The sequence below is a fragment of the Mirounga angustirostris genome, unplaced genomic scaffold (assembly GCF_029215605.1).
Source record: "Mirounga angustirostris isolate CCGP_5_RB_7025 unplaced genomic scaffold, mMirAng1.0.hap1 SCAF_3, whole genome shotgun sequence".
NCBI lineage: Eukaryota > Metazoa > Chordata > Mammalia > Carnivora > Phocidae > Mirounga > Mirounga angustirostris.
This window is the reverse complement of record NW_026991711.1, coordinates 55,864,451-55,891,907: the sequence shown is the minus strand read 5'-3', so window position 1 is coordinate 55,891,907 and position 27,457 is coordinate 55,864,451. Positions and strand designations below refer to the sequence as shown.

At 38.2% G+C, this 27,457-nt stretch overlaps 2 protein-coding genes across 3 annotated transcripts in view; one reads left to right on the top strand and one right to left on the bottom strand.

Annotated features, from left to right (window-relative positions):
* The window catches only part of LRRC63 (leucine rich repeat containing 63), a 46,679-nt gene extending 24,294 nt beyond the window's left edge, over nt 1-22,385 (bottom strand). Inside the window, exons 1-4 of the mRNA XM_045868560.1 lie at nt 22,301-22,385; nt 12,972-13,655; nt 12,430-12,498; nt 9,098-9,258 (exon numbers count right to left, since the gene is read on the bottom strand). Of these exons, the coding sequence (XP_045724516.1) occupies nt 9,098-9,258; nt 12,430-12,498; nt 12,972-13,655; nt 22,301-22,385 (999 nt within the window). The remainder of the gene's footprint in view (nt 1-9,097; nt 9,259-12,429; nt 12,499-12,971; nt 13,656-22,300) is intronic.
* Nucleotides 22,386-23,617: 1,232 nt separating this feature from the next.
* The window catches only part of LCP1 (lymphocyte cytosolic protein 1), an 83,995-nt gene continuing 80,155 nt past the window's right edge, over nt 23,618-27,457 (top strand). The window contains exon 1 of one of the 2 annotated variants that reach the window (XM_045869460.3): nt 23,618-23,689. The gene's annotated coding sequence lies outside the window, so the exon portion shown is untranslated. The remainder of the gene's footprint in view (nt 23,690-27,457) is intronic. The other variant, XM_064586095.1, reaches the window with a different exon arrangement.

Below are 27,457 nucleotides of genomic sequence, written 5' to 3'. Positions count from 1 at the left end.
TCAGAGGGAGAAGCAGACTCCCTGCCGAGCAGGGAGCCCGATGTGGGACTCGATCCCGGGACTCCAGGATCATGACCTGAGCCGAAGGCAGTCACTTAACCAACTGAGCCACCCAGGTGCCCGAGTATGTGACTCTTGGTCTCGGAGTTGTAAGTTTGAGACCCACGTTGTGTGTAGAGATTACTTAAAAATAAAATCTTTTAAAAAAAAATAAAGTATTTCACTTCAAAACCAGATAATCTGATTATTCCCTTCTCCTAATGGTTAACAACCATATTTCAAACCAACCTCACTAAAACCAAAAAGGTAAACAAACACAGCACAATAAATGCTTGGTGAATTACCAAGGTAGCTAGGACTTACTAAGCCAAACTTCTAGAAAGAAGAGACTCTCAGGGTGGTAGACAGAACACTAATTTTCTCCCTAAGTCATTTGCCTAATCAAAAGCTGTGGACAAGAAGTTGAGAAGAATGATAGCCAGTCTAATAGGGCTACAGAGATAAGAACTGGAATTCATGGCTTACCAAGGACAAGAGGCCTCAGACTTGGTATGAAAGGGCTGAAAGGCCACAGCCCTAGGAGAAAAAGTTAACCGGAAAGCTCTATAAAGATTGAAGCTTGGGTTAAAATAAAGCACTTTTGAGGCTTCTGGTCCAAGACAGTGACATGGAAAGATCCTGAACTCACCTTCTCCATTCACTCACCCCATCTACACCTATTTATAGAGCAATTCCTCCTGAAGAAAAACTGAGGGCTGACTGAATGGCTTCTGCACAACAGAAGATAGAGAGACCATGCAGAGAACATCAAAAGAGATGGAAACACGGTAAGGCAGGGAACCCCACCCCCCACGCTGCCTCTGGAACTGCAGTGGGGAGGGATAGTACTGAGGGACCAGGAGCAGATTAATCTACCCCGAGGCACAGAGAAAAAGCCATGGTTTAAAAGAGCAACTAGAATATAAAAGACAGCCCTAGAACTCTGCCAGATGGTGGGAGAACTGCTGGAACTCTTTCTGTGTCAGAGGGGCTGGTGAACACCACGTTTAATATTTCCTCTCCACCTTGATAGAGCAGACAGGAGCAGGGTCTGGGCACCATAGTGAGTCTGCTTGTCTCAGGGAGCCCTGAGCCCCTAGCCCACACCAGCCCTAACCACCCCACTAAGGTAGCCCCAAGATGGTACACACTGGGACACTCCTAGTCAGTGCTCACTACAGCTCCAACCATCAAGGCAAGGTGACACAGGTGCAGAACACCCCAGAACACTCTAGGCCTGCACCACTTTAGCTCCAGATGGCTTGTCAGGGCACCCCTAGTGAAGAGTGCTCTGGGACTTCCTGGCTCATGCCTGCTATGGCCCCAGCAGCCCCACCAGGGTATTCCCTGTGCAAAACATCCCAAGGAACCCCCAGCCAGCCCCCTTCCTCAGCTCCAGCCACCCCACTAGCACCCCCTGCACAGAGCACCCCAGTACACCCTGGTCTGTGCCCCATCTCAATTCCAGCCACCCTACCAGAGTGACCCTGTGCTGAGCATGATAGGACCACTTGGCTTGCACCCACTTCAGTTTCAGCTGTCCTGTCAGAGGACCCTCTGCACAAAGAATCCTAGGACCACCTCAGCCCATGCCCACTTCAGCTCCAGCCATCCCACCAGGGTAGCCCCAGCTCAGAGCGCTCTGGGATCCCCAGCCCACACCAGCCATAGCACATGACAGGAAATGTCGAAAGGACACAGAAACCAACTTGAATGGGCTTTTACTAATGAAATCTGGGACAACTTCAGAATAAAAATAAATAACGGTTTAACAGGTTATACTCACCACATGAAACAATGATGTAAATTAATAAATAATTGAACATTTGATGAGAAATAAGATTATTTGCATAGTTTTTACATATTAAGTACAAAGGGGAAAAGAGTAACAGTGGAGAAGCTCTGAGGATACCACTTTAAACAAGTAATCTAAGTAAACCCTGTTAGTAATGGGATAAATTGAAATCATGCACCATGTGATATGATAGAATTAAAAAAAGCTTTTGACATATTAATGCCAAAGGTGAATGACCTATATCTAATCATTGGAAAATCTTTTTTTTTTTTTAAGATTTTTTATTTATTTATTTGAGAGAGAGAGAATGAGAGAGACAGAGCATGAGAGGGGGGAGGGTCAGAGGGAAAAGCAGACTCCCTGCTGAGCAGGGAGCCCGATGCGGGACTCGATCCTGGGACTCCAGGATCATGACCTGAGCCGAAGGCAGTCGCTTAACCAACTGAGCCACCCAGGTGCCCTAATCATTGGAAAATCTAAGACAAACCCACAATAATGCACATTTTTCAAAATAACTTGCCTGTGATTTTTAAGCTTCAAAGTCATGAAAGTCAAAGAAAGTTGGAAACACAACCAGCTTGAAAGAAACTGAAACAACTGTATTCAACATGTGACCCTGGATTAGATCCCTCTGTAATAAAGAACATTATGGCGTAAATCTAGCAACCATGCTAAATTTACTTAATTAGTAGGATTTTTTTGAGATTCCTTAAGATTTTCTACATAACCCTCACTGAAATGGACAGATCATCTAAGCAAAAGATCAACCAGGAAATAAAGACTTTAAATGACACACTGGACCAAATGGACTTCACAGACATATTCAGAACATTCCACCCCAAAGCAACGGAATACACATTCTTCTCTACTGCCCATGGAACATTCTCCAGAATCGACCACATCCTAGGTCATAAATCAGGTCTCAACCGGTACCAAAAGATTGGGATCATTCCCTGCCTATTTTCAGACCACAATGCTTTGAAACTAGAACTCAATCCCAAGAGGAAAGTCGGAAAGAACTCAAATACATGGAGGCTAAAGAGCATCCTACTGAAGAATGAATGGGTCAACCAGGAAATTAAAGAAGAATTAAAAAAATACATGGAAACTAATGAAAATGAAAACACAACTGTTCAAAATCTTTGGGATGCAGCAAAGGCAGTCCTAAGAGGAAAGTATATAGCAATACAAGCCTTTCTCAAGAAACAAGAAAGGTCTCAAGTACACAACCTAACCCTACACCTAAAGGAGCTGGAGAAAGAACAGCAAATAAAGCCTAAACCCAGCAGGAGAAGAGAAATCATAAAGATCAGAGCAGAAATCAATGAAATAGAAACTAAAAGAACAGTAGAACAGATCAACGAAACTAGGAGCTGGTTCTTTGAAAGAATTAACAAGATTGATAAACCCCTGGCCAGACTTATCAAAAAGAGAAGAGAAATGACCCAAATCAACAAAATCATGAATGAAAGAGGAGAGATCACAACCAACACCAAAGAAATACAAACAATTATAAGAACATATTATGAGCAACTCTATGCCAGCAAATTAGATAACCTGGAAGAGATGGATGCATTCCTAGAGATGTATCAACTACCAAAACTGAACCAGGATGAAATAGAAAACCTGAACAGACCTATAACCACTAAGGAAATTGAAGCAGTCATCAAAAATCTCCCAAAAAACAAAAGCCCAGGGCCAGATGGCTTCCCAGGGGAATTCTACCAAACATTTCAAGAAGAATTAATACCTATTCTTCTGAAACTGTTCCAAAAAATTGAAACGGAAGGAAAACTTCCAAACTCATTTTATGAGGCCAGCATTACCTTGATCCCCAAACCAGACAAAGACCCCATCAAAAAGGAGAATTACAGACCAATATCCCTGATGAACATGGATGCAAAAATTCTCACCAAAATACTAGCCAATAGGATCCAACAGTACATTAAAAGGATTATTCACCATGACCAAGTGGGATTTATCCCTGGGCTGCAAGGTTGGTTCAACATCCGCAAATCAATCAATGTGATACAGTACATTAACAAAGGAAAGAACAAGAATCATATGATCCTCTCGATAGATGCCGAAAAAGCTTTTGACAAAGTACAGCATCCTTTCTTGATCAAAACTCTTCAGAGTATAGGGATAGAGGGTACATACCTCAATATCATAAAAGCCATCTATGAAAAACCTACAGCAAATATTATTCTCAATGGGGAAAAACTGAGAGCTTTCCCCCTAAGGTCAGGAACGCGGCAGGGATGTCCACTATCACCACTGCTATTCAACATAGTATTGGAAGTCCTAGCCACAGCAATCAGACAACAAAAAGAAATCAAAGGCATCCAAATTGGCAAAGAAGAAGTCAAACTCTCACTCTTTGCAGATGATATGATACTTTATGTGGAAAACCCAAAAGACTCCACCCCAAAACTGCTAGAACTCATACAGGAATTCAGTAAAGTGGCAGGATATAAAATCAATGCACAGAAGTCAGTGGCATTCCTATACACCAACAACAAGACAGAAGAAAGAGAAATTAAGGAGTCGATCCCATTTACAATTGCACCCAAAACCATAAGATACCTAGGAATAAATCTAACCAAAGAGACAAAGGATCTGTACTCAGAAAACTATAAAATACTCATGAAAGAAATTGAGGAAGACACAAAGAAATGGAAAAACGTTCCATGCTCATGGATTGGAAGAACAAATATTGTGAAGATGTCAATGCTACCTAGAGCAATCTACACATTCAATGCAATCCCCATCAAAATACCATCCACTTTTTTCAAAGAAATGGAACAAATAATCCTAAAATTTGTATGGAACCAGAAAAGACCCCGCATAGCCAGAGGAATATTGAAAAAGAAAAGCAAAGCCGGTGGCATCACAATTCCGGACTTCAAGCTCTATTACAAAGCTGTCATCATCAAGACAGCATGGTACTGGCACAAAAACAGACACATCGATCAATGGAACAGAATAGAGAGCCCAGAAATGGACCCTCAACTCTATGGTCAACTAATCTTCGACAAAGCGGGAAAGAATGTCCAATGGAACAAAGACAGTCTCTTCAACAAATGGTGTTGGGAAAATTGGATAGACACATGCAGAAGAATGAAACTGGACCACTTCCTTACACCACACACAAAAATAGACTCCAAATGGTTGAAAGACCTCAATGTGAGACAGGAGTCCATCAAAATCCTAAAGGAGAACACAGGCAACAACCTCTTTGACCTCAGCCGCAGCAACTTCTTCCTAGAAACATCGCCAAAGGCAAGGGAAGCAAGGGCAAAAATGAACTATTGGGACTTCATCAAGATAAGAAGCTTTTGCAAAGCAAAGGAAACAGTTAACAAAACCAAAAGACAACCGACAGAATGGGAGAAGATATTTGCAAATGACATATCAGATAAAGGGCTAGTATCCAAAATCTATAAAGAACTCATCAAACTCAACACCCAAAGAACAAAGAATCCAATTAAGAAATGGGCAGAAGACATGAACAGACATTTTTCCAAAGAAGACATCCAAATGGCCAACAGACACATGAAAAAGTGCTCAATATCGCTCGGCATCAGGGAAATCCAAATCAAAACCTCAATGAGATATCACCTCACACCAGTCAGAATGGCTAAAATTAACAAGTCAGGAAACGACAGATGTTGGCGGGGATGCGGAGAAAGGGGAACCCTCCTACACTGTTGGTGGGAATGCAAGCTGGTGCAGCCACTCTGGAAAACAGTATGGAGGTTCCTCAAAAAGTTGAAAATAGAGCTACCATATGATCCAGCAATTGCACTACTGGGTATTTACCCCAAAGATACAAAAGTAGGGATCCGAAGGGCTACGTGCACCCCGATGTTTATAGCAGCAATGTCCACAATAGCCAAACTGTGGAAAGAGCCAAGATGTCCATCGACAGATGAATGGATAAAGAAGATGTGGTATATATATACAATGGAATATTATGCAGCCATCAAAAGGAATGAGATCTTGCCATTTGCAACGACGTGGATGGAACTGGAGGGTATTATGTTGAGTGAAATAAGTCAAACAGAGAAAGACATGTATCATATGATCTCACTGATATGAGGAATTCTTAATCGCAGGAAACAAACTGAGTGTTGTTGGAGTGGGGGGTGGGGTGGGAGGGATGGGGGGACTGGGTGATAGACACTGGGGAGTGTATGTGCTCTGGTAAGCGCTGTGAATTGTGCAAGACTGTTGAATCTCAGATCTGTACCTCTGAAACAAATAATGCAATATATGTTAAGAAAAAAAAAAAAAGAAGAAGAAGAAGGTAGCGGGAGGGGAAGAATGAAGCGGGGGAAATCGGAGGGGTAGACGAACCATGAGAGACGATGGACTCTGAAAAACAAACAGGGTTCGAGAGGGGAGGGGGGTGGGAGGATGGGTTAGCCTGGTGGTGGGTATTTAGGAGGGCACATTCTGCATGGAGCACTGGGTGTTGTGCACAAACAATGAATCATGGAACACTTCATCTAAAACTAATGTTGTAATGTAAGGGGATTAACATAAGAATAAAAAAATTAAAAAAAAAAAAAAAGATTTTCTACATAAGCAATCATGTTGTATGCCAATGAAGATAGTTTTACTTCTTCCTTTTCAGTATACCTTATCTAATGTAAGTGGCTAGAATCATCATTACAATGTAGAATAAAAGTGAAGTAAAAAATTTTCTTGCCTTGCCCCTAATCTTAGGGAGAAAGTATTCAATCCTTAACTGATTATGTATGATGCTGGTTGCAGAGTTTTCATAGATACCCTTTATTTAATTATGAAAGGTTTCCTTTAACCCTAGTTTACTTAGAGGTATATTTCTTTTCTTTCATCTTTTTAAAAAAGATTTTATTTATTTATTTGAGAGAGAGAGAGAAAAAGCACAAGCTGGGGTGAGGGGCAAAGGGAGAAGGAGAAGCAGGCTCCTCGCTGAGCTGGGAGCCCTGACAGGAAGCTCCATCCCAGGACCCCAGGATCATGACCCTAGTCGAAGGCAGATGCTTAAGGGACTGAGCCACCTGGGCGCCGCTTTCTTCCATCATAAATGGGTGTTGAATGTTGTCAAGTTTTTTTAATTTATTGAGATGATATTGTTGAGAATAACACTGGTTTCCAAATATTAAAACAACTTTTAATTTCTTGTGAAAACCTCATTTAGTCATGATACATTATCCTTCATTTTTAATTTTTGATATTGCTGAATTTGATTTGCTAATATTTTGTTGAGAATTTTTGCACTTAATTTATGAAAAATTGTGGTCTATAATTTTCCTTTCTTATAATATCCTTGTCTGGCTTTTGTGTGGGAGTTTAATAGGCATCATAAAATGAGTTCATGTAAACTGGTGTTATTTTCCTTAAATGTTTGATAGACTCACCAGGAAATTCCTATGTGCCTAGAACTTTCTTTGTGTGAAGGGGCTCTTAATTAAAAATTTTAATTAGATTTTGTTACAGGCACAAAACTGTATTGGTGTCTATTTCTTGTTGTGCCTGTTTCAGAAAGTTGTGTTTTCCAAGGAATTTTTCCATTTCATCACAGCCGTGGCACTTACTGGGAAAAGGTTATTCTAAGTGTTTTGTTATCTTCTATTTTAATGTCTGTGAGACATGTGGTGATTTCCCCTTTTTTTATTTTGAATTTGGTATTTAGAGTTTTCTTCCTTTTTTCCTTCACCAATCATATTATGGATTTAGAAATTTTATTAATCTTTTTAAAGAACTAAGTCTTAGTCAAATTCCTCTTCTACATCAATTAAGATGATTATGTTTTCTACCTTTATGCATTAATGTATATTGATTGATTTTCTTATGTTGAATCATCCTTTTATTTCAAGAATAAATGTCACTTTGTTATTATATATAATCCTTCTAATTTTTTTGATTCAGTTTGCTAGTATTTTGCTAAGGATTTTTATCTATTTTCATAAGGGGTGTTGGTCTGTGGTTTTCTTTGGTGTCTTTTGTTCCTTTGGCATCTAGGTTATATTGACAGCATAGAATGTGTTAGAGATTGTGATGTTCTAATTCAAAAGAATCTGTATTTGGTCACTCAGATGACCAAAATATATCTCTCATATATATTTGGTCTTCATTCGAAGGTCCTGGCTCACAGTTCCCCAAATTCTTGAAATTTCTGGAGACATAAGAGCAAGGGGATCATCTTTTGTTATATTTGATCCCTTGTCCTCAGTTCCTGAAATCACTTCAGAGCCATTAAGGTGAAATGCATAACAAGTCCCTTTCCACTACAACTGTGTTTATGTTAATGAGGTGACTTTTGGAAAGCACTGAAGGATGGAAGCTGGTTTCCAGGAAACCAACTATGTGATTAGAGGGTTGGCACTTTCTGCCTCACCAACTCCCCCCTCCTCCAGGGAGGGGAGAGGGGTTGGATATTGAGTTCAATCACCAAAGTCCAAGGGCTTAACCAATTATGCCTATGTAATAAAGCCTTCATAAAAACCAAGAGGACAGGGTTTGGAAAGTGTCCAGGTTGGTAAATACATGGAGATTTGGGGAGAGTTGTGCCTGAAGAGGGCATGGAAGCTCCATATCCTTTTTCCATACCTTGTCCTATGTATCTCTATATCTGACTGTTGACTCATATCCTTTAATTCCTTTAATATCTTTTGTAATAAACCAGTTATCTAGTAATTAAATGGGATTCCTGAGTTCTCAGAGCTACCCTAGCCAGTTAATTGAACCCAGGGAGAGGGTCATGGGAACCTCTAATTTATAAGCAGTGGTCAGAAGTGCAAGTAACAACCTGGGCTTGTGATTGGCATTCTGAGCTGGAAGGCATTCTTGAGGGACTGAGCATTTTACCTATGGAATCTGGTGTTAGCACTAGGTAGTGGCAGAATTGAGTTGAATTGTAGGACACCCAACTGGTGTCTGAGAATTGCTTGGTGGTGTGGGGAAATTACTCCCCCCACCATGGTGGAACTGGGTTCAGAATACTATTAGAGGTATGTTCTTATCATGCTAAATAATGAAAAAACACTATAATGAAAAACATCCAATTGCTTTGGATCTTAACATTTTAAGAAACTAGAATGAAGGCAAACTAGGACATAGGTTTAGAGATAAATCTTAATGTTTTCCTGGAAAATCTCTATTGCAACAGGAAAGATCCCTTCAATAACATGGAAACTAACCTAAATTAAGAAACCTAAAGCAAAAATAATTGATAATACAAAAAGAAGTTGCCATTAAAAAGATCTAGCATACCTTAAGATTAAGTGCATTTCTTCCATATATTTGACAGTTTACTATGGCGAGGTTGGTCATGGCTATTATTGTTTCATATTGTGTTGCATTAATAGTCTTAAGACCTCCACCACGAATGAGACATGCCTGTGATTCCTCTGGTTTTCTAGATTTCATGATACCTAAGTAAACAAAAGAAAACATGAGACTTAACTGTGTTAGCACTTAGAATGCAAGTTAAAAAGTATTTATGTTAGGGGCGCCTGGGTGGCTCAGTTGGTTGAGCAACTGCCTTCGGCTCGGGTCGTGACCCTGGAGTCCCGGGATCGAGTCCCGCATCGGGCTCCCTGCTCGGCAGGGAGTCTGCTTCTCCCTCTGATCCTTCCCCTCTCATGCTCTGTCTCCCATTCTCTCTGAGATAAAAAAAAAAAAAAACCTTAAAAAAAAAAGTATTTATGTTATGATAACAGTGAATCATAATAAATAGATTAGCTGTGTAAATCCTCTGGAAGAGATTCCTCATAACCTTCACCCACCCAATCTCAGCTGGTTGCTAAGCAGGGTGTTGTGTGTGTTTTTTCAAATATTAGTACAATTGTCTTTCAAAAAGAAAACCACATGCTTATAGATTTCTATCTAGATAAGTTAAATTCCATCAATCTCAGTCTTTTTGTTATATGTAAAAATATTTTTAAAAATTTTATTAATTTACATAAGCAACTTCTTGCTTCATAAAACTAATAAAGGACATCATATAATCATAAGGCAGATAGAGATCACCTCCCAAGGAGCAACCTTGCTTTTTCTCCTAATACCATCTTGATGCATATTTCAAGTGCCTTATGTAATTCAGCTTCCTTCCCTCAGTTTGAAGACCCCACACAAGAAGAGAAAAAAATCCAAACAACTCAGAAGTTAACCAGAGATCATCTAAATTTACTTTTCATGACCCTTGTGGGTTTCACCTTCCATCAAAAATGTCCTATCCAAGTATACACCCAAGTGCAGCAGGAAAATATATTGAAATTTTGTAACATAAATTTTATATTCACAGCCATTCTTGCTGCATTATTTGCAGCATCATATTTTATAATCTCAGTAATTCTTATGCCATTGCTTCAACGAAAGGATATAATGCATCCTAGACCAGAGAAAACAATGTTCAGTTTCTAGTTTCTAAAATAGGCCCTGTGTACCCATTTCAGATCAATAGATGTAAAAGTTAACTGCAGCAGAAAGATGTGTGATATGATAGAGTCCTTGTCTTGGGAGAGTGGAGCAAGAAGGAAAGGAGAGTGAGTTAAGACCTAAGTCTGTGGCCTGCTCCCAGCTCACCTATCTTCATGGACTAAGCCCAAGCAGTTGGTTTTTGAGTGGAAATGAAGGAGATGGAGGTGGAGAGGTAAGTACAAATTCCCTGATAGATCTCTGAAGGATCTGAAGACCCTTAAACTCACCTGAAATTTTTCAAAGAGGGAACCACCAGAGTGGGACAAACTGAATAAATCAGAAGTAGCAGCATGACTTGTTTCAGCTTATGATGCGGAAGAGACTGAGAAGTTAATTTATGTCACAGATAATGGTACAGAACTACTGGGAAGGATAGTGGGCTCAGAGAGTCCAATGGTTGCTATAGTTAACAATACTGTCCTATATATTTGAAATCTTAAAAATTCTCATAACAAGAAAAATGTGGAGTGATAGATATTAATTTATTGTGGTAATCATTTCACAATAAGTAAACTAGAAAAAAGAGAAAGTTCTATAGTTGGAGTGTTCTATGTTTAATCATTAATTGAATCATTAATTTGTTATATAATCTTTTCTGTTCTAGAATTTTATTTAACTCTTGTTTTTAAAAACAAAAATTCTAGTTCTCTAGTAAAATTCTCCAATTTATTCTTTATTTTCTTAAACATAGTAGTCACAATTATTTTAAAACCCTAATTTGAAAACTTCAGTATCTGATTCTATGGCTCTGTTTCTTTCTACTGATTTTCAGACATTTTATCCTGTTTTTAGGATGCCTTGTGATTTTTTAAATTTAATGCTGGACATTGTGGATGAGAATTTTAAAGGATCAGGATAACGCTATGTCTCTCCAGCAAGTGTTAAATTTTCTTTGATTGGGCAAAGAGTATCACTTTGATTCATTAAAGATTGGTTTTGAGTTTGTTAGGTATAATCTATTTTAGTTTTGTGCCTTTTTCTAAAACATCATCCTTATTTCTAATGCATGGGTCCTCTGGATCTTCAACTAAAAGCCCAGTGTATTTACAAGGCCCCTACATTTTGGCAGAACTTTAATTCCAATAACTGTCTTCCATGCCACTATGAAAATATATGTTCATTCTTTAGCATCTCAGCTGATATTTTCTGCTGTGTTTCTTAGCAGAAAATATCAGCTGATATACACCAGTTTTATCCTGCATATGCACAGATTAGAAATCAGCAGATATGTGTGCAGATATTTGGACTCACTTTTCTTCTCTCTTGAGATTTTGCATCTCAAGCCCCAGCTATATTGACAGCTCTGAAGTCTGATGGCTATCTCCTCAACTCAGTACTACCCCTTCCTACTTGTGCTCTGTTCTTTAACACCACAAATGACCTCAGGCAAAAGCCAAGGTAAATGTAGAGCTGATTTACAAGCTTCCCTTATTTCAAAGATTGTAGCCACTCATGTCAGGCCTGTAATGGTTACTCTCCAATACCTTCAGTAGCTATTTTATATATTTGGGGCAGCTTTAATAGTTGATTTTGGTGGGAGGGTTTGTCCAATACAAGCTACTCAATTGTAGACAGACCAAAAGTCTTCAAGTTATTTAAAAATCTGTATCTGATAATTCTAACACCTGGATCTCCTGTGGGCATGTTTTTACTGCTTACTTTTTTGATAGTTCTCATTCATTTTGTCTCTTTCTTCGTGTGCCTCACAATTATGAATTGTTTACTACTCACTGTGTGAAATTATTTGTAGAAATAATGTGAGTCTAGAATGATGTCATTTTCTTTAAAGATAATTTTTCATTTGTTTCTGCTTGGTAGCTAAAGTCAAAGCACTTAGAATAGTGCCTGGTGCTTGGAAAGTAGTTACTTTTTATTATTTCATGTTTATCTGCCCCACCCAGATTAAGGATACTTGAGCTTTTATGTTCCCAACATCAGTACAAAGTTTGGTTTATAGTCAATATTTAAAAAAAGTAGTTACTGACTAAATGGCCTAAAGAGCTGAAAATGAGGTGAGACATGCATGTGAATCACACACACATACACCAACACACAAAATCATGAATGCTTTTATAGAGAGATAAACTTATATACAGTTTTTTAAAGAATGATATAGCATTTACCTTCAGGCAGGTTTGGCATGCTGTGCCTTGGAGTACTTTCTACATTTTCAGATTCTGTTATATGAGTTTCTAGAAAAAAGAAAAAAAGTGAACCAACTTTTGGATTCTTGTGAAAATTCATGTTAAGGGTGTTATGATTTCATTATAATTATTCATCTTTTAATGAATTTGTATTATTCATGGAAATGTGTCCATGAAGGCATCCATTAGCATTGGCATTCTGCTTCTAAAGTTCATCTAGATTACCTTCTGAATGATTGTTCATTCTCACTGCTCTTTTATATTGACTTTTCTGATCCTTTGAACTCCCTCATCTGGTGCCCACTACCACCATTTGGGTAGAGCACCCAGTTTCACCTTGGAAGACCTTCAAGGTCAGTACCTCTGTTATTGCATTCTGGCTCATATATTGAATGTATAGGCAAAAAGTGATCCCATCATCCAAAGCTGCAAACCCAAGGGATAACTACCCTTTGCATGCCTTCTCTCCCCTTTGATCTACTTGATCCCATTATTACAAACCATATTCAGAATGGATTTACCTAACAAAGACTGTCTTCGAGGTTTTCTTGGCAAAATTGGTGTTGGTATGGACAAGAGGCCTGGAAAATGAGTAATACTTAGTACCATGGCAGTATTTGGTTTTAAATGTTTAGCCCATGGTCTTCCTGCTTTAGCACGCCTAAATCCTGGAACAGGGCTTGGCACTCTTGCGCGTGGCCCTATCAGAGATTGCCTGAAAGTACAGGTAGGTAAAGGTAGATACTCAGAGTGAACTTCCTCGGGTTTGGGAGGAATAGCTGGGGAAGTGGTATTTGGAAGCCTGGAGAACTTTGAGGAGAGAAACAGAATGTCTTTGAACAGGTCACCAAAATAAAAATTTATTATTTTTGATGCTTTTTCTTTTGATTTTCTTGACCTTTTCATTTGTCTTGTTTCTTTCCCAAAAACTCGACTTGAGGCTGAATGACAGGTTGGGAAAAATATGGAACCAGTAGCAGTCTCTGGAATGTGCCAATAGACAGTCTTAAAAGTTTTTCTGGGTATTGAAATGGTAGTCACTCTTTCTTGTATATAATGATCAAGAAAAAGATTTTGGATTTTGACAAGTGTTTGTGGTTGATTTCTTGAAACAACATCAGGAAAACTAGTTTTCTTTCTTTCAATTGAAGTGATTTCATCTTGAATGAACTTCACATGTTTTGGCTCAGTTTTACCAGTCTTGGCTAAACCAGAGGAAAAAAAAAACACAATTAGTTTATATTTATCAAGGTATCAGGGACAAAACTATTAATGTGTTAGCATTCATAGCTTTTCTTTATTTACTCACCCCTCTTTCACCTTCTAAATATTTCTGTATATGCTTGCTCAGCTCTCAGGACTTTTGTTTAGCTGACTGGGGTAAAGTTTGATCAATTGGAGAAAGGGAAAGACTAAATTGTATTTGGTTTAGAAAGGGTAGGAAGCAACTCTTGGAAGAACAGAATTGATAGAAGAGTAGGACATAAAGGGAGTTTTTTTTTGAGCAGTTACTACTAAAACTGGAAATATGGATGGGCAAAATGATTTTGATGAAGTTTTGTTATTTATCACTTATCATTATCTCTTCTTCATTTGAAACTTCTTCGAGCAAAGACATTTCTTTTCAATGCCAAATGGCAGACCAATGTCTGAACACAATAACATCCTGATATTGGCTACAAGGTACTGTTCAGTTATGTTATAATGGTAAATGTTCTTTTCTCTCAGGTCCAGAAAATGCACTAGGCCTGCATTCTTCAATACCTCACTACACCAAATATACTTTCTCTTTCCTATGTGACTGAATGTTAAATGACTTTTCTTCCATTGTCTCAGTTGAGTACAATAAATGATGAGGACCTCTACCTTCTAAGGAAGAGATAACAGACTCATTAAAGCAAGGCTCGCAAAGAGATGGCCAAAACAAATCCAACTCTCACCCATCTGTTATCTATGTATAAGAGATGGCTAGAGACTGACCTGAGTTCAGAGAGAGGAATTGTTCTGAATAGAGCTATTGGGGTGGTACGTGTTTTCCCTACCTTCCCCTCCCTGTGGTGGGTGGAAGAGGATGATTTTCCTCCCACCTCAAACCATGTAAGGGGAATTCTCAGAGAACCATTTATAGAGAAGAGGAGTGTATGCCACAAGGAGAATAAAACATCTCACCACTTCCCTCCTCACATCCCCCACTAATACAGAGTAGCAAAAAAGTATTAGCCCATCCAGTGCTCTGTTCCAGTTGGAGCAAGGCAAGAGGATCCTTGAAACTACTTGATCTGTATCTCCTGACATTTCAGGGGGTACAGAGACTGATTCTTACCTTCATTCCTTAACTCTTCCCCACCCCTAGCCCCACCTATGGAGGAGCAGAAACTATAAGTTTTGGAAAAGAAGTAAAGAACAAGGTGGAAGGACTTATCATGCCCCTGTTTCCTTTGATTTATCTAAAAATTAGCAGACCTAGTCTGAGCTGGGAGAAAGAGCAAGGTTTGATTTCATGCTAGTTAAAAGTAATGATTTAGATTGAAATATTCGTTTAATATCTGAAAATGAAACAAGGCTCATAGCTGAAAGTGATGAGAAAAGCCTGGTAAGAGAGATGTGTGCCATGTGAGTTTGAAGGGCTGTAGGAGGAGAAGAATGTTTGCTTCCTCTTTATGTGGAACTAATAAAAAGTAACTCATTCAATGAAATGGTTACACCACTATCTTCACCTTTTTTTTCTCTCTCCCATATTAAAACAAACATAGTAACACAAGCAAAATCCTCAACAAACTCCAGAACTCCTTCCAACCACCACCATCTCACCATATTTATCCTTCCCTTCAATGGCAAACTGAAATAATTTACACTCAGTTTGATGTCTTTTCTTCTCCTCTCTGTTCTGTTTGTTGTTTCACTTTATTTAATCTAACTTTCAATTAAATTAATGGACTTTGTTTTTAGAACAGTTTTAGATACAAAAACAAAACAAAACTTGAGCAAGAAGACATACATTCCCCTTCCCTGCACAGTTTTATCTATTAGTAACATCTTGCATTAGTGTAGGACATTTATTACAACTGATGAACCAATGTTGACAAACAATTAGAGTCCATAGTTTACATTAGGGTTCATTCTCTGTGTTGTACAGTTCCATAGATTTTGACAAATGTGCAATGTCATGCATCCACTATTAAAATATCATAAAAGGGCGCCTGGGTGGCTCAGTTGGTTAAGCGACTGCCTTCGGCTCAGGTCGTGATCCTGGAGTCCCGGGATCGAGTCCCGCATCGGGCTCCCTGCTCAGCGAGGAGCCTGCTTCTCCCTCTGACCCTCCCCCCTCTCATGTACTCTCTCATTCTTGCTCTCTCAAATAAATAAATAAAATCTTTAAAAAAATAAAATAAAATAAAATATCATAAAAAATTTCACCGCCTTAAAATTCCCCTGTGCTTCACCTATTCAACACTTCTCCTCTCCCTGAACAAATTTCTGGCAACCACTGATTTTTTTTTTATTGTGCTATTGTTTTGCCTTTTGGATACTTCTGAAAATTCATGTTGAGGGTGGTATGATTTCATTGTAGTTATTCATCTTTTAATGAATTTGTATCATTCACGGAAATGTGCCCATGAAGGCATTCATCAGCATTGGCATTCTGCTTCTAGGGTTCATCTAGATTACCTTCTGAATGATTGACTAGGATACCTATTCTTCTCCTTTTCTGGTTTCCTAAGGTAAAAACTTAGAGTATTTGTTTTAGATTAATCTTCTTTTCCTAATATATGCATTCAAGGCTATACAAACCCTCTAAGCCCTACTTTTGCTGTATACCACACATTTTGATAGGTTGTATTTTTATTTTCATTTAGTTCAAAACATTTAAAAATATCTCTGTGACTACTTTGACCCATGTCCTATCTAAGTGTGTTGTTTTATCTCCAGATATTTTGGGATTCCCACATATCCTTCTATTATTGATTTTTAGTTTAACTCCATTGTGTTCTGAGAGCAAACACTGTATAATATCTGTTCTTTTAAAAGTGTGTTTTGTGGCCCAGAATGTGGTCTAGCTTGATGAGAGTCTTATAGGAGTTTGGGAAGAATGTTTTCTGCTGTTGTTAGGTGAGGACAATTGGATCCTGTTGATGGTACTATTTGGTTCCTTACTAATTTTCCACCTGTGGATCTATTAATTACTGATAAGGGGTGTGGAACTCTTAAACTATAATAATGGAGTTATCTATTTCTCCTAACAATTCTAGCAGTTTTTGCCTCAGATATTTTGATTCCCTCTTTGGGGTACATGTCAAAGATTATTATGTCTTCTTAAAGAATTGACCCCTTTATAATTAAGTATCGCCCCTATTTATCCTTAATAATTTTTCTTGTTCTGAATCTGCTCTGTCTGAAATTAATATAGCTACTTCAGCTTTTTTTTGTTTAGTGTTAGTATGGTATGTCTTTCTCTGCACCTTTACTTTTAACCTGTGTTTTTATATTTAAGTTTCTTGTAGACAACATAGAGTTGGGTCTTGTTTTTTTATCTGCTGTAACAGTTTGTCTTTTAATCGGTAAACTTAGACCATTCACTTTTAATGAATTATGGGTGTTATTGGCTTAATATCTGCCACATTTATAAAGTTTTCTATTCATTGCTATTGTTTTGCTGCTTCGTCTTCTTCTTTTTTAAATCTTCCCTTCCTTTTCTTCTTTTTCTGGTTTCAATTGAGCATTTTATGATTCAGTTTCTCTCCTTCAGTTTCTCAGTTTCTCTCTTAGCATATCAATTATACTTCTTTTAAAAAAATTTTAAGTGGTTTCCCTGAAGTTTGCGATATACATTTATAATTCATCTAAGTCTACTTTCTTTTATTTTGAATTGGTATATACTTTATTGATTGGTATTAATACTTTGAATTCCAGCTATCTTGATAATCAAAAAAAACAAGACAGCTTACGTTTGATGTGCTGCAGTTAGAAAGGATATTTAATTTATAATAAAAATTTCTTTCATTGTCCTTTCAAAGTCTCCTCCCATTTACTTTTCAAACCATTATGACCTAGAACTTTCCACCTCTACTACCAAAGCTGTTATCACAAAGTTATTGATATCTGGTTGCTAAACCTAATGGAGACACATTATTACTAACTTTATTTGACCTCTTTTTAGCATTTGATACTTTAATCCACTCTCTTCATGAAATTCATTCTCTCCTTGGCTCTCATGAGAACACCATCATTTCTCCACTAATGCCACCTGGCCATTCATCTTTCTCTAGACAAATCTTTCTTTCTCAATTTACCATTTAGTATTCCCAAAGGTTCTATCATTATCCCTCCTCTCACTTTTAACTAATTTTCCATATACAATAATTCTAAGTCTGGGTCTGGAAACCCTAAGCACCTCAAACTTATCATGTCTACACCAAACTCATCAGCAGTTTCTGTTCTCCTTTATCTCATAGAGATACATCTGTTATCTTGTCATACATATGTGCGCGCACACACACACACACATAAACATACACATACACATACACATACACATACACATACTGGAATCCTGGATTTCTCTTGTATTAGCTTCCTCTAGCTGCTGTAACAAATTACCACATACTTGGTGGCTTAAAGCAACAGAAATTTATTCTCTCACACTTCTGGAGGCCAGAAGCCAAAATTATATCACTGAGCCAAAAATCAAGGTGTCAGCTGGGCCATGTTCTCTCTGGACTCTCTTGTGGAGAATCCATTCCTTGCCTCTTCCAGCTTCTGGTGGCTGCCAGCACTCCATGGCTTGTGGCCACATCACTCTTATCTTCAAGGCCAGCATCTTCAAATCTCTCTTTGCTCCATCTTCATATCATCTCCTCTGTGTGTGTAATCTCCCTCTGCCTCTCTCTTATAAAGATACATGTGATTGTATTTTGGGCCCACCTGGATAATCCAAAATAATCTTTTATCACAAGATCCTTAACTTGATTCTATCTGTAACCCCATATAACATTTTTTTTTTTTTTTTGCCATATAAGATAACATTCATAGGTTCTAGAGATTAGGATGTTGATATCTTTTTATGGGGTTATTTTTCAGTCTACCATACTTCCAATTCCTCAGTCCTCACATTTAACATATCCAATTAATCACCTCCAGGCTATACTCAAATTATATATGTCAGCTCCAAAGCTTCTAATTCCCTACTTCTTTTCCTTCCCCACTCCACTCTCCTTTCCTTTTCTACCATGAGAATCAATGAAGAAGTGAGCTATTGTTCTGATGGATTCACGTCCCATCTTCATTTGGTTTATAGTGGAGAAAAGGATTGAAAATCAGTGACCTAATTAAGTTCTGCTGTTTCAGAATAGAAAGATAAGACCCACCGACTGACTGACTTCCTAAAGCCATGCATCATATCAGTGTTGGAGCTAAGACCAGCATTCAGATCCCTGGACTCCCACTCTAGGGCCTTTTGCACTTTCCAGGTTGCTGCAAGTCAGTAAACAATTGCAGGCCAAGCAAGAAGTATTACAAGGAGTGTAACATCTCAAAACTATGCAATGATCTTATAGTTTATGAAGTGCCTTCACACAGGCTCTTGCATTTCAAACTTTTTCTATTGCAGTTAAGTGATATTTAAAAAAAAACCCAGATTTTCCCTTCTAATTGTCACTGCCATCATCCTAGTTGACGTTGATCTAACTTCACCCTTATTTTCTGACACAGTCTGATAACATTTCCATCACATTATCTGAATCTTATCAGTGATAACTCAGATTCCTTAGTTTGGTGAGTAAAAATCTATGTGACTTGGATCCACTTCACCTAAACTTGCTGGGTAATGACTCATTAATTTCCAATGGAAACCTTCAGATACTCTAATTATTACTGATGAACACAAAGCCCATACTGCTTATGTGTGATTTCATTTCTTAGGTTGATCACACTGCGTGGAATACCTTCTCTTACGAAAAAACGGAGATCATTTTCTTCTTTCCAAAGTCTACCTTAAACCTTATTCAATCCATCTTTCTTTATTAATATAGCCCACACTTACTGTTCTCATTAATTCTATAAACGTTTGACACATACCATGTACCAGATGTACACAGTGTGGTGGGTACAATCACACAGCACACACCTTACTAACAGCCAAGAGTTCACAATTTAGTATAGAAACTAGGCAGGTAAACAGTCACACCAGAGGGGGGCGCCTGGGTGGCTCAGTGGGTTAAGCGTCTGCCTTTGGCTCAGGTCATCATCCCAGAGTCCTGGGATGGAGTCCCACATGGGGCCCCCAGCCTGCTTTTCCCTCTCCCTCCGCCCCTCCCCCTGCTTGTGTGTGCTCTCTCTCAAATAAAATCTAAAAAAACCAAAAAAACAAAACAAAACAAAACAAAACAAAAACAATTACACCAGAGAATGATAAGTGCTTGGTAGGGGTAACCGTGGTATACTAACGGAGCTTAAAGGAAGGTACTCTGGGTGGAGGGCGAAGAGGTGCTTAGGGAAATCCTCTCAGTGAAGATGCTATCATCTTTTCAAGTCTATACTTCCCTAGTTTTTGATACGTTTCCCCATGATTTCTTTTCTTTTTATTTTTTTTTCCAATATATTAAATTTCTACTTTTCCAAAAGACTCTCCTCTGTCATCAGAAACGACACAGGTCTCCTCTATAAAACAGATTTCATTCCACTTTTACCAATTCCTCAAGTCCTAGTTCAAGCCCCATTCCAGCCCCAGTGCTCTCTCATATCTATGAACTACCGTCTGTACCATTAATTGGACATAAATTCTATGCTGCCTTATATTTTATGCATTATTTAAGGTTCTGATTTTATGTGTAACTCATCTGTAGAACGTTATTTATATTATGCGTTATTTAAGGTTCTGATTTTATGTGTAACTCATCTTTAGAACTTGATTAAAGGTCTTAAAATGTCCTGAAAGGCAAGCACCAGCTCATTCAGGTTATTAATTCCCTATAGTATCTAGAATCGTAGGCAAATTATAGGTATTTATTTCAGGGTTTTATTTCAGTGTTTGAATATTCATTTTTATAAACTGTACTTGAGTCGTTTTAAGTATTAAGGAATTCATTCAACAAATATTTTGAACACCTACTAAATGCAAAGTACTTTACCAAGAGCCTTTGGAAACATGGGATTGATAACAGTCAAGGTCATAGAACTTCTGAGGTGCCAAAAAGCAGGAGAGCCCCCCCCCACCTCCCTGACAAAAAAAGAATTAATCAGTCCTGTACTCGCAGATAAACTTCAACTAAAAGATGAATGAAAAAACTACAACAAAAGAACTGGTAGTGAGCAGTAAATCCACATAACTGTGTCAGCATTATTGTTCTAGAACAGATTGTAAATGTAGAAATATAGAACACAAAAGAAATGTAGAAATGATATAACAAAAGTTGAAAGGGAAAGTAGGATAGGAAATTGGAGGTTGTATGGCATGTTGATTTATATATCTTTAATAGCCGTGAATCAAAGGTAATAATTTAACATTGTAAATCAAGTTACAGACTACACATATTTTCATAGTATAAATGTTGACACTAAAATAAGGAAATACATTATAAAATAATATATCAACTAAAATTACAATAAAAACAATCAACTCAACCATTTGATTTTAGATTTTTCCCCTGAAAAGGGGAAAGAAGTGGAAATATGCTAATTTTATCATTGCTACAAGTGAGGAGTCAATAGATACCACATACGGAAATAGAGGATTAAGGGTATTATATAAAGTGATAGTTATTCAAGAGGCTCATCTTCACTTCATAGCACTTATCACAGGATAATTTTACATTTACTTATATGATTATTTTATCCAACCAGAGGGTAACCAGTGAAGAGGATGGACAAGGTCTCTTTTGCTCACTATTGCACCCCCAATTCCTAGCACTGTGCTCAGAAGTATGGTTGATTCTTGTTATTCCTGACAGTTCTGTTCTATAAAAATCTCAGTGAACACTGAATTATCCAACACTGAGTCGTTGCTTCTAGGAAAAATACAGGGTTAGGTTCCTCTAGGCCTCTGGTCTCAACATTATCAGCAAACAATCAATACACAATCTTGTATTATACGTGTTTCTATTTAGAGACACTTTAATATATATTGTTGATTCATTAATATTGAACAAACAGCCAACAACACTGCAACTCATACTTGAAGGAAGCTTAGCCAATACATATGTTTTTCTCTGTGAGGCACATCACAGCCTTTTCGTGCTTAGGAACACAAGGCAGCACTGGAACACTATGCCTGGGGGCTATTTTAGACAGCAAAATCACCAACAAAAAGCACAAAAAAATTAAAAACATGGCACTGAGAAAAGACTGAAAACAAACTGAGTAAGGGGCCGTTGTTTACAGTATGAGAGCTGAAACAAGAAGGCAGAGCATATGCCTTGCTGGACGTCAGCTGGGAACGCGTGTTTTCACTGCCCTGCTCATACTCATCCACTAATGACCAAGAGTCACCGTATATGCCACTCTCCTGCATACAGTGTCACCTATTACAACAGGAGAAAGAGTTCTCTCTGTGGCTCTGAAGTGTTCTTCATGATATATCATTGAGTTAAAAAGACAAAGTACAGCACAGGGTACTGCCTTGGGGGTTAGAAATAATTTTAGCAGTTAGGTAAATTTGCACTATAGAATCCACAAACAATGAGGATCAACTGTAATTGTAGAATTGAATTGGATGTTATCATCTCACAACAAACATTTGTAAGTTACTGATTATTAGTGAGTGTCTTTTTCACTATTGTGATTCTGAACTGTGCAGGTTGAGAAATTTCTATGAAAAATAAATAAACTTAATAACATATCTGATTAACACACATACCTGTATGGACTTTCTTCTTACTTAAAGGCAGCTTAGGGAATTTTGGAGGTAAAGGTCTTCGAAGTAGTTGTGGGTGGTTTTCCATTTTAATTAACAATAAGCACGTTTTTCATAGCTATTGGTTAAGTGAGAATTGAAAACGTTTTGAATATGTTTGAATTGTTGCTGAAAAATCATTCGTTAGAATCTAGATTACATCTTAGTGAAAATCATTCTGTGCTAATATTGTACTTATTGTACTGAGTCCAAGCAGAATTCCTATAAAAGAGAGGATAAGAAAGAAAATTCTTTAAAACTTCTAGAAAGAATCTAGATAAAATCTAGGTTTATAATTAACACAGAATTTTAAAATACATATACTATTACCAATCAGGATCATTCTAAAATTTCCCATGTTAGCAAAAATGCTCAGTCTGCCAATGTTAGATCATCTAGTAAATACTGATTTTCCAGAACAGTAGAAATAACACTCATTTTTTTTTCTCTACCTCAAAATGTTATCACTTTACATATTTGGAAAAAGATTTGGTCAAAAAGATAAGGAAATCCCTCCATGATAGCCTCTTAAGACCCACCATATCTAAGTATTCACAAGTAAGTTGTTTTCTTTCTGTAACAGTGACTTGTTATAAATTGCAACCACTACTAGTTGGGTTATACTATTTAATCAAAAAATAAGATTGTCTTCAATCTAATTAGATTTTCCAGGATCTCTATTCCAATTAGTACTATTTAGAAATGATGCCAGAAGATGGACCCCCTAAACATGCGCTTAGTTCTCAGGGCAACATCAAAGTGCCTGACACATCACTATTCCGTTGACAGTCCAGAAGGGGATGCTTTGGAGCTGCATAAATGGGCCGTTTTGTCCCCCAAAGATAACTTTGCACACTAGCGCTCAAGGTATGATCCCTGTTAGTACGTCCACTCGATGCTGGTAATTTTCCTTCCACGTTATCAGAGAAGATCGGTTGGACTCCTATACTACCCTCAAAGGCAACCAGCTGCTTCTCAAAATAACTGGCTTTTCCCCTTAGCCTCGGAATTCAGGCAGCGAGGTAATGGTCAAGGGAGGTGGTGGGTCTAGAGGCACCTAGGTTACCCTGGTCCCCTGGCAAGGCGCGGCCAGAGGCCACGGAGACTGGCCCTAGCAACCGGAAGCCGATACTGCCGCCCAGCCCCCTGGCCTCGCAGGCGCTGGAGGGGAGGGCGGGGCCGGGCGGGGCGCGTGCCCGAGGAACCCCGCGGAGCCGGCCCCGCCCCACGGCTCGGCGCGCGCGGAGCCCACGGGCCTTTCTCCGCCGCGGCATCCTGCTGCGGGGAGGCTGCGCGCCGTGGGGGCTGCAGGAGAAGTCCGCTCCATGTGCTGCTGCTGAACGGAACCCCGTGGTGACAATCGTTATTACTATTTTCATTCTTAATGACAATGACCACTATTATTTATTTACTCTTCTTGATTACACGACGTATCTGAGGGTCTGGGCTGGCAGTCTTTAATGCTGCACTTGGGCGCAGCCAGGTCCCGTTGCTGATTTTGTAGTACCCCGGAAAAGCGATCATGCTGTTTTCTTTCTCTTCCTTTAATGCAAACTGTTTGTCTTTCTGTTCCTTTCAAGTTCCTGGATGAAGAGAAACTGAGTAGGAATAGGGACATGAAGAGTCCAAGCTGGCTTTAAAAGAAACCCATTTCTCACTGTTAACAGTGATTTGTTTTGATTATTGTAGTATGGCTTGTCTCCTCTGTCATGGTGTTGAACCTGTACGTACAGTGGTCAGTACATCGTCTGTGTTTGCGTGTATGTGCATGTTTTCTCTGAAGATTTGAGGGGGAAAGAGTGCGAGAGAGAACTCATCAGTAGGTGTGTAAATCCCAACTCAGAAAGTAAAGCAGATGGAGCTTCCTCCCAGTCTCACTTTTTTTTTCCTTAAGTACAAGTGTAGGAACTTTAGTTAACAGGTGTTGGAAGAGGAAAGACTTCTGTATAAACCTGCCTAGCTTTGGGGATCTTTTAAGATTTACTCCCTACCCAAGTCTTCCTTTTTTCTCCTTAGGAGCAAGCATATATTTTATTTTACTTTTTAAAGATTTTATTTATTTGCCAGAAAGAGACACAGCGAGAGAAGGAACACAAGCAGGGGGAGTGGGAGAGGGAGAAGCAGGCTTCCCCCCGGGGAGCAGGGAGCCTGATGCGGGGCTCGATCCCATGACCTGAGCCGAAGGCAGACGCTTAAGGCGCCACCCAGGCGCCCCCAAGCTTGTATTTTAAAACAGTCAATGAAAAAAGTAGAAAAGTAAAAGAAGTAATTCATCAGACTCTGAGAAATATGCAGCTTGTTTTTCTTTAGAGTATTATTAGCACGTGGCTTCTTTTTCCTTGTAGGATTCCCGGGTCCCAATGAGACTGTGGCGGCTGCCATGGATTTATTCCTCTTTTGCCTATGTCTACTCCATAGATTGATTAGCCTCTCAGAAAGACAAGAAAGTTGACAGCAATTGGCAGATCTGATTGCTAGGTTTTGTCTCAAATAATATTTGTTGTGCATCTTTTGTAAGTGTGAAAAATGTTTGTTTTTAGGCATAAAAATGTGTATTTCACATACTTAATCTGTGTTCCAGTATTTAAATTGAGTCAGGTTCCTATGTTTTTTTTTTTTTTAAAGATTTTATTTATTTATTTGACAGAGAGAGATCTAGCGAGAGCAGAAACACAAGCAGGGGGAGTGGAAGAGGGAGAAGCAGGCCTCCTGCCGAGCAGGGAGCCCGATGTGGGACTCGATCCCAGGACCCTGGGATCATGACCCGAGCCGAAGGCAGATGCTTAACGACTGAGCCACCCAGCCCAGGTTCCTATGTTCTTAAAAGTTGTTGGAACCATGAGAACTACTGAGATACAGTTTTACTGACCAGTGCTTGGCTTTAAAATTTGTGCTTAGTGTCGCATGGTCACAATCCAGGCAATATGCTTATCAGTAATTTTTTTAAAAATGCTTTGTCACATGTGGAATCAGGCACCAGGCTTCATTCCCTGCAGATTTCTTCTAGCAAGTACCAGGCAGAACCTCGGGCTGTTTAATATGGAAATGATGTACAAATGCAGGCTGGATTTAGAAAGCACAAATCACATTCAATTTGGATTATTTTACTATTTTATATTACTTATTTAAATTTTTTTTTACTATTTTTGAAAATGTTACTACCTCATTTTTTTTTCCTTTAAAAAAAAAGCGTGTCTCCTTAAGGACTGTAGCTCTGTCTTTGATTTTAAGGGTCTATTTTACCTGTTGTACAGTATAGTCAGCCTATTAATTTGTCCCATTAGCTTTGCAGTTTGGCAGAACCATGAGATGAAGCTTGTGAAATTGAACCACAACACTTTGGCTCTTTTAGCAGATTGTATTAAGGAAGGCAGAGTAATGGTGAGCCAAGGTTATATACGTCCTGTGTTTTTGTGCTTTTTAAAAAAACTGTTGCTAAAATGAGATAAAAGCTTATTCAAAAGCAACCTTAGGCACCCAAAGGTAATGCTATTGATTTTCCTAATGCCTGGGGAATACTTGGGGAATCTCAGATTTGCCTGTTGGTGAAAGGGCACAGCTCTGAAGGAAAGGTATAGAAATTGTCGCTAGAAATCTTTACTATTTTCCATATACCTCTCTCCTCTTTCCTTTTAAACATAATAGGTTTACTGAACAGTTTCGTCAGTGTAGATTTAATCTAACATTTTACTGTAAAGAGATAACTGCAGTAATTTGTATTTTTATGCTCATATTAGTCTTTTAGAAGTTCTTTTTAAAAATGAAGAGTTATTTTTGAGTGCACATTGGTTAAACTGTTGAGTCCCCACAATAACCCAGGGCACCACAATGCTTTTGAGAAAGAAGTATTATCTTGGTCTGAATTTATCTATTCAATTATGTATACAGTACTGGGAAATGTCTTCACTCTTCACCAGTCACAGTGGCTTAAATTTATACATTTCGTGTGTTTTCATTATGCTACATAGAGAACAGGTTTATATTTTCTTAAATGGTAATAAAGATATTTTGAAGCTGCTTTTCTTTTTACCGCTCTCATATCTGAAAACTTCATTTCTGTTCTTAATTATTTTAATTATTTCTGGCCAGTTATTTAGTTATTTCTTTTTGTTTTTCAGGATGATAGTTATTTCCTTTCCTTTGAAGTAGAGATTGATCCTGAGATTCCTTTAAAGAAAAAAAATCATTACTAAGGAAATGATTTAAAAATTGTTAATAAGAAAATATCATGCAACCTGCATCATAGAATTAAAAAAAAGATCTTAAAAAAAAATATCCTAAACATAATGAAAGGACAGTGTCTGTTTTTAAAAGCATATTCATGAATTCACTCATTCATTCCAGAATGATTTATTGGAAACCTACTATGCATAAGATACTTTGTAGGTGCTAAACTTCAAGCTTTATTAAGATAACTTATAATGATTTGTTTGAGAATTTATAATTTTAGACATTGAAATGAATTTTTAAATCATTTTCAGAGGCATTACTTATCTATAACTACTTGAGGGTTTTTTTTTTTTTTTAGATTTATTTATTTATTTATTTATTTATTTATTTATTTATTTATTTGAGAGAGAGCACATGAGAGGGGGGAGGGTCAGAGGGAGAAGCAGACTCCCCGCCAAGCAGGGAGCCCTATGCGGGACTCGATCCTGGGACTCCAGGATCATGAACTGAGCTGAAGGCAGTCGCCTAACCAACTGAGCCACCCAGGTGCCCCTAACTACTTGAGGTTTTTAAAATTTTTTAACTTTTATTATGTTGTTTGGGTAGGATAACATTATTTATTTACACTACCCCAAGTACTTGGAAACAGTTGTGTATTTCCTTTGCTTTAGTGATGGTTTTAGACTGTTGGTCTGCACCCAGCAGATATTAGATATCTATGTATATTGTGTGACTTGTGTCCTTCACCAAAAAAAAGGTAAAAAATATTTGTTTCCTTAATGTTAGGTTGACTAAGCAACCTTGCCTTTGGTGCTGTGAATGATGAAATGTCAACGTTGATTACTTACTCTGTGGAAGGCACTATTCTTAGCTTTGATTTTGTTTTATCTTACTCCACAATTATCATGCTAATTGAACATTCTAGTATCTGCATCAAATTTCAATCAAAGG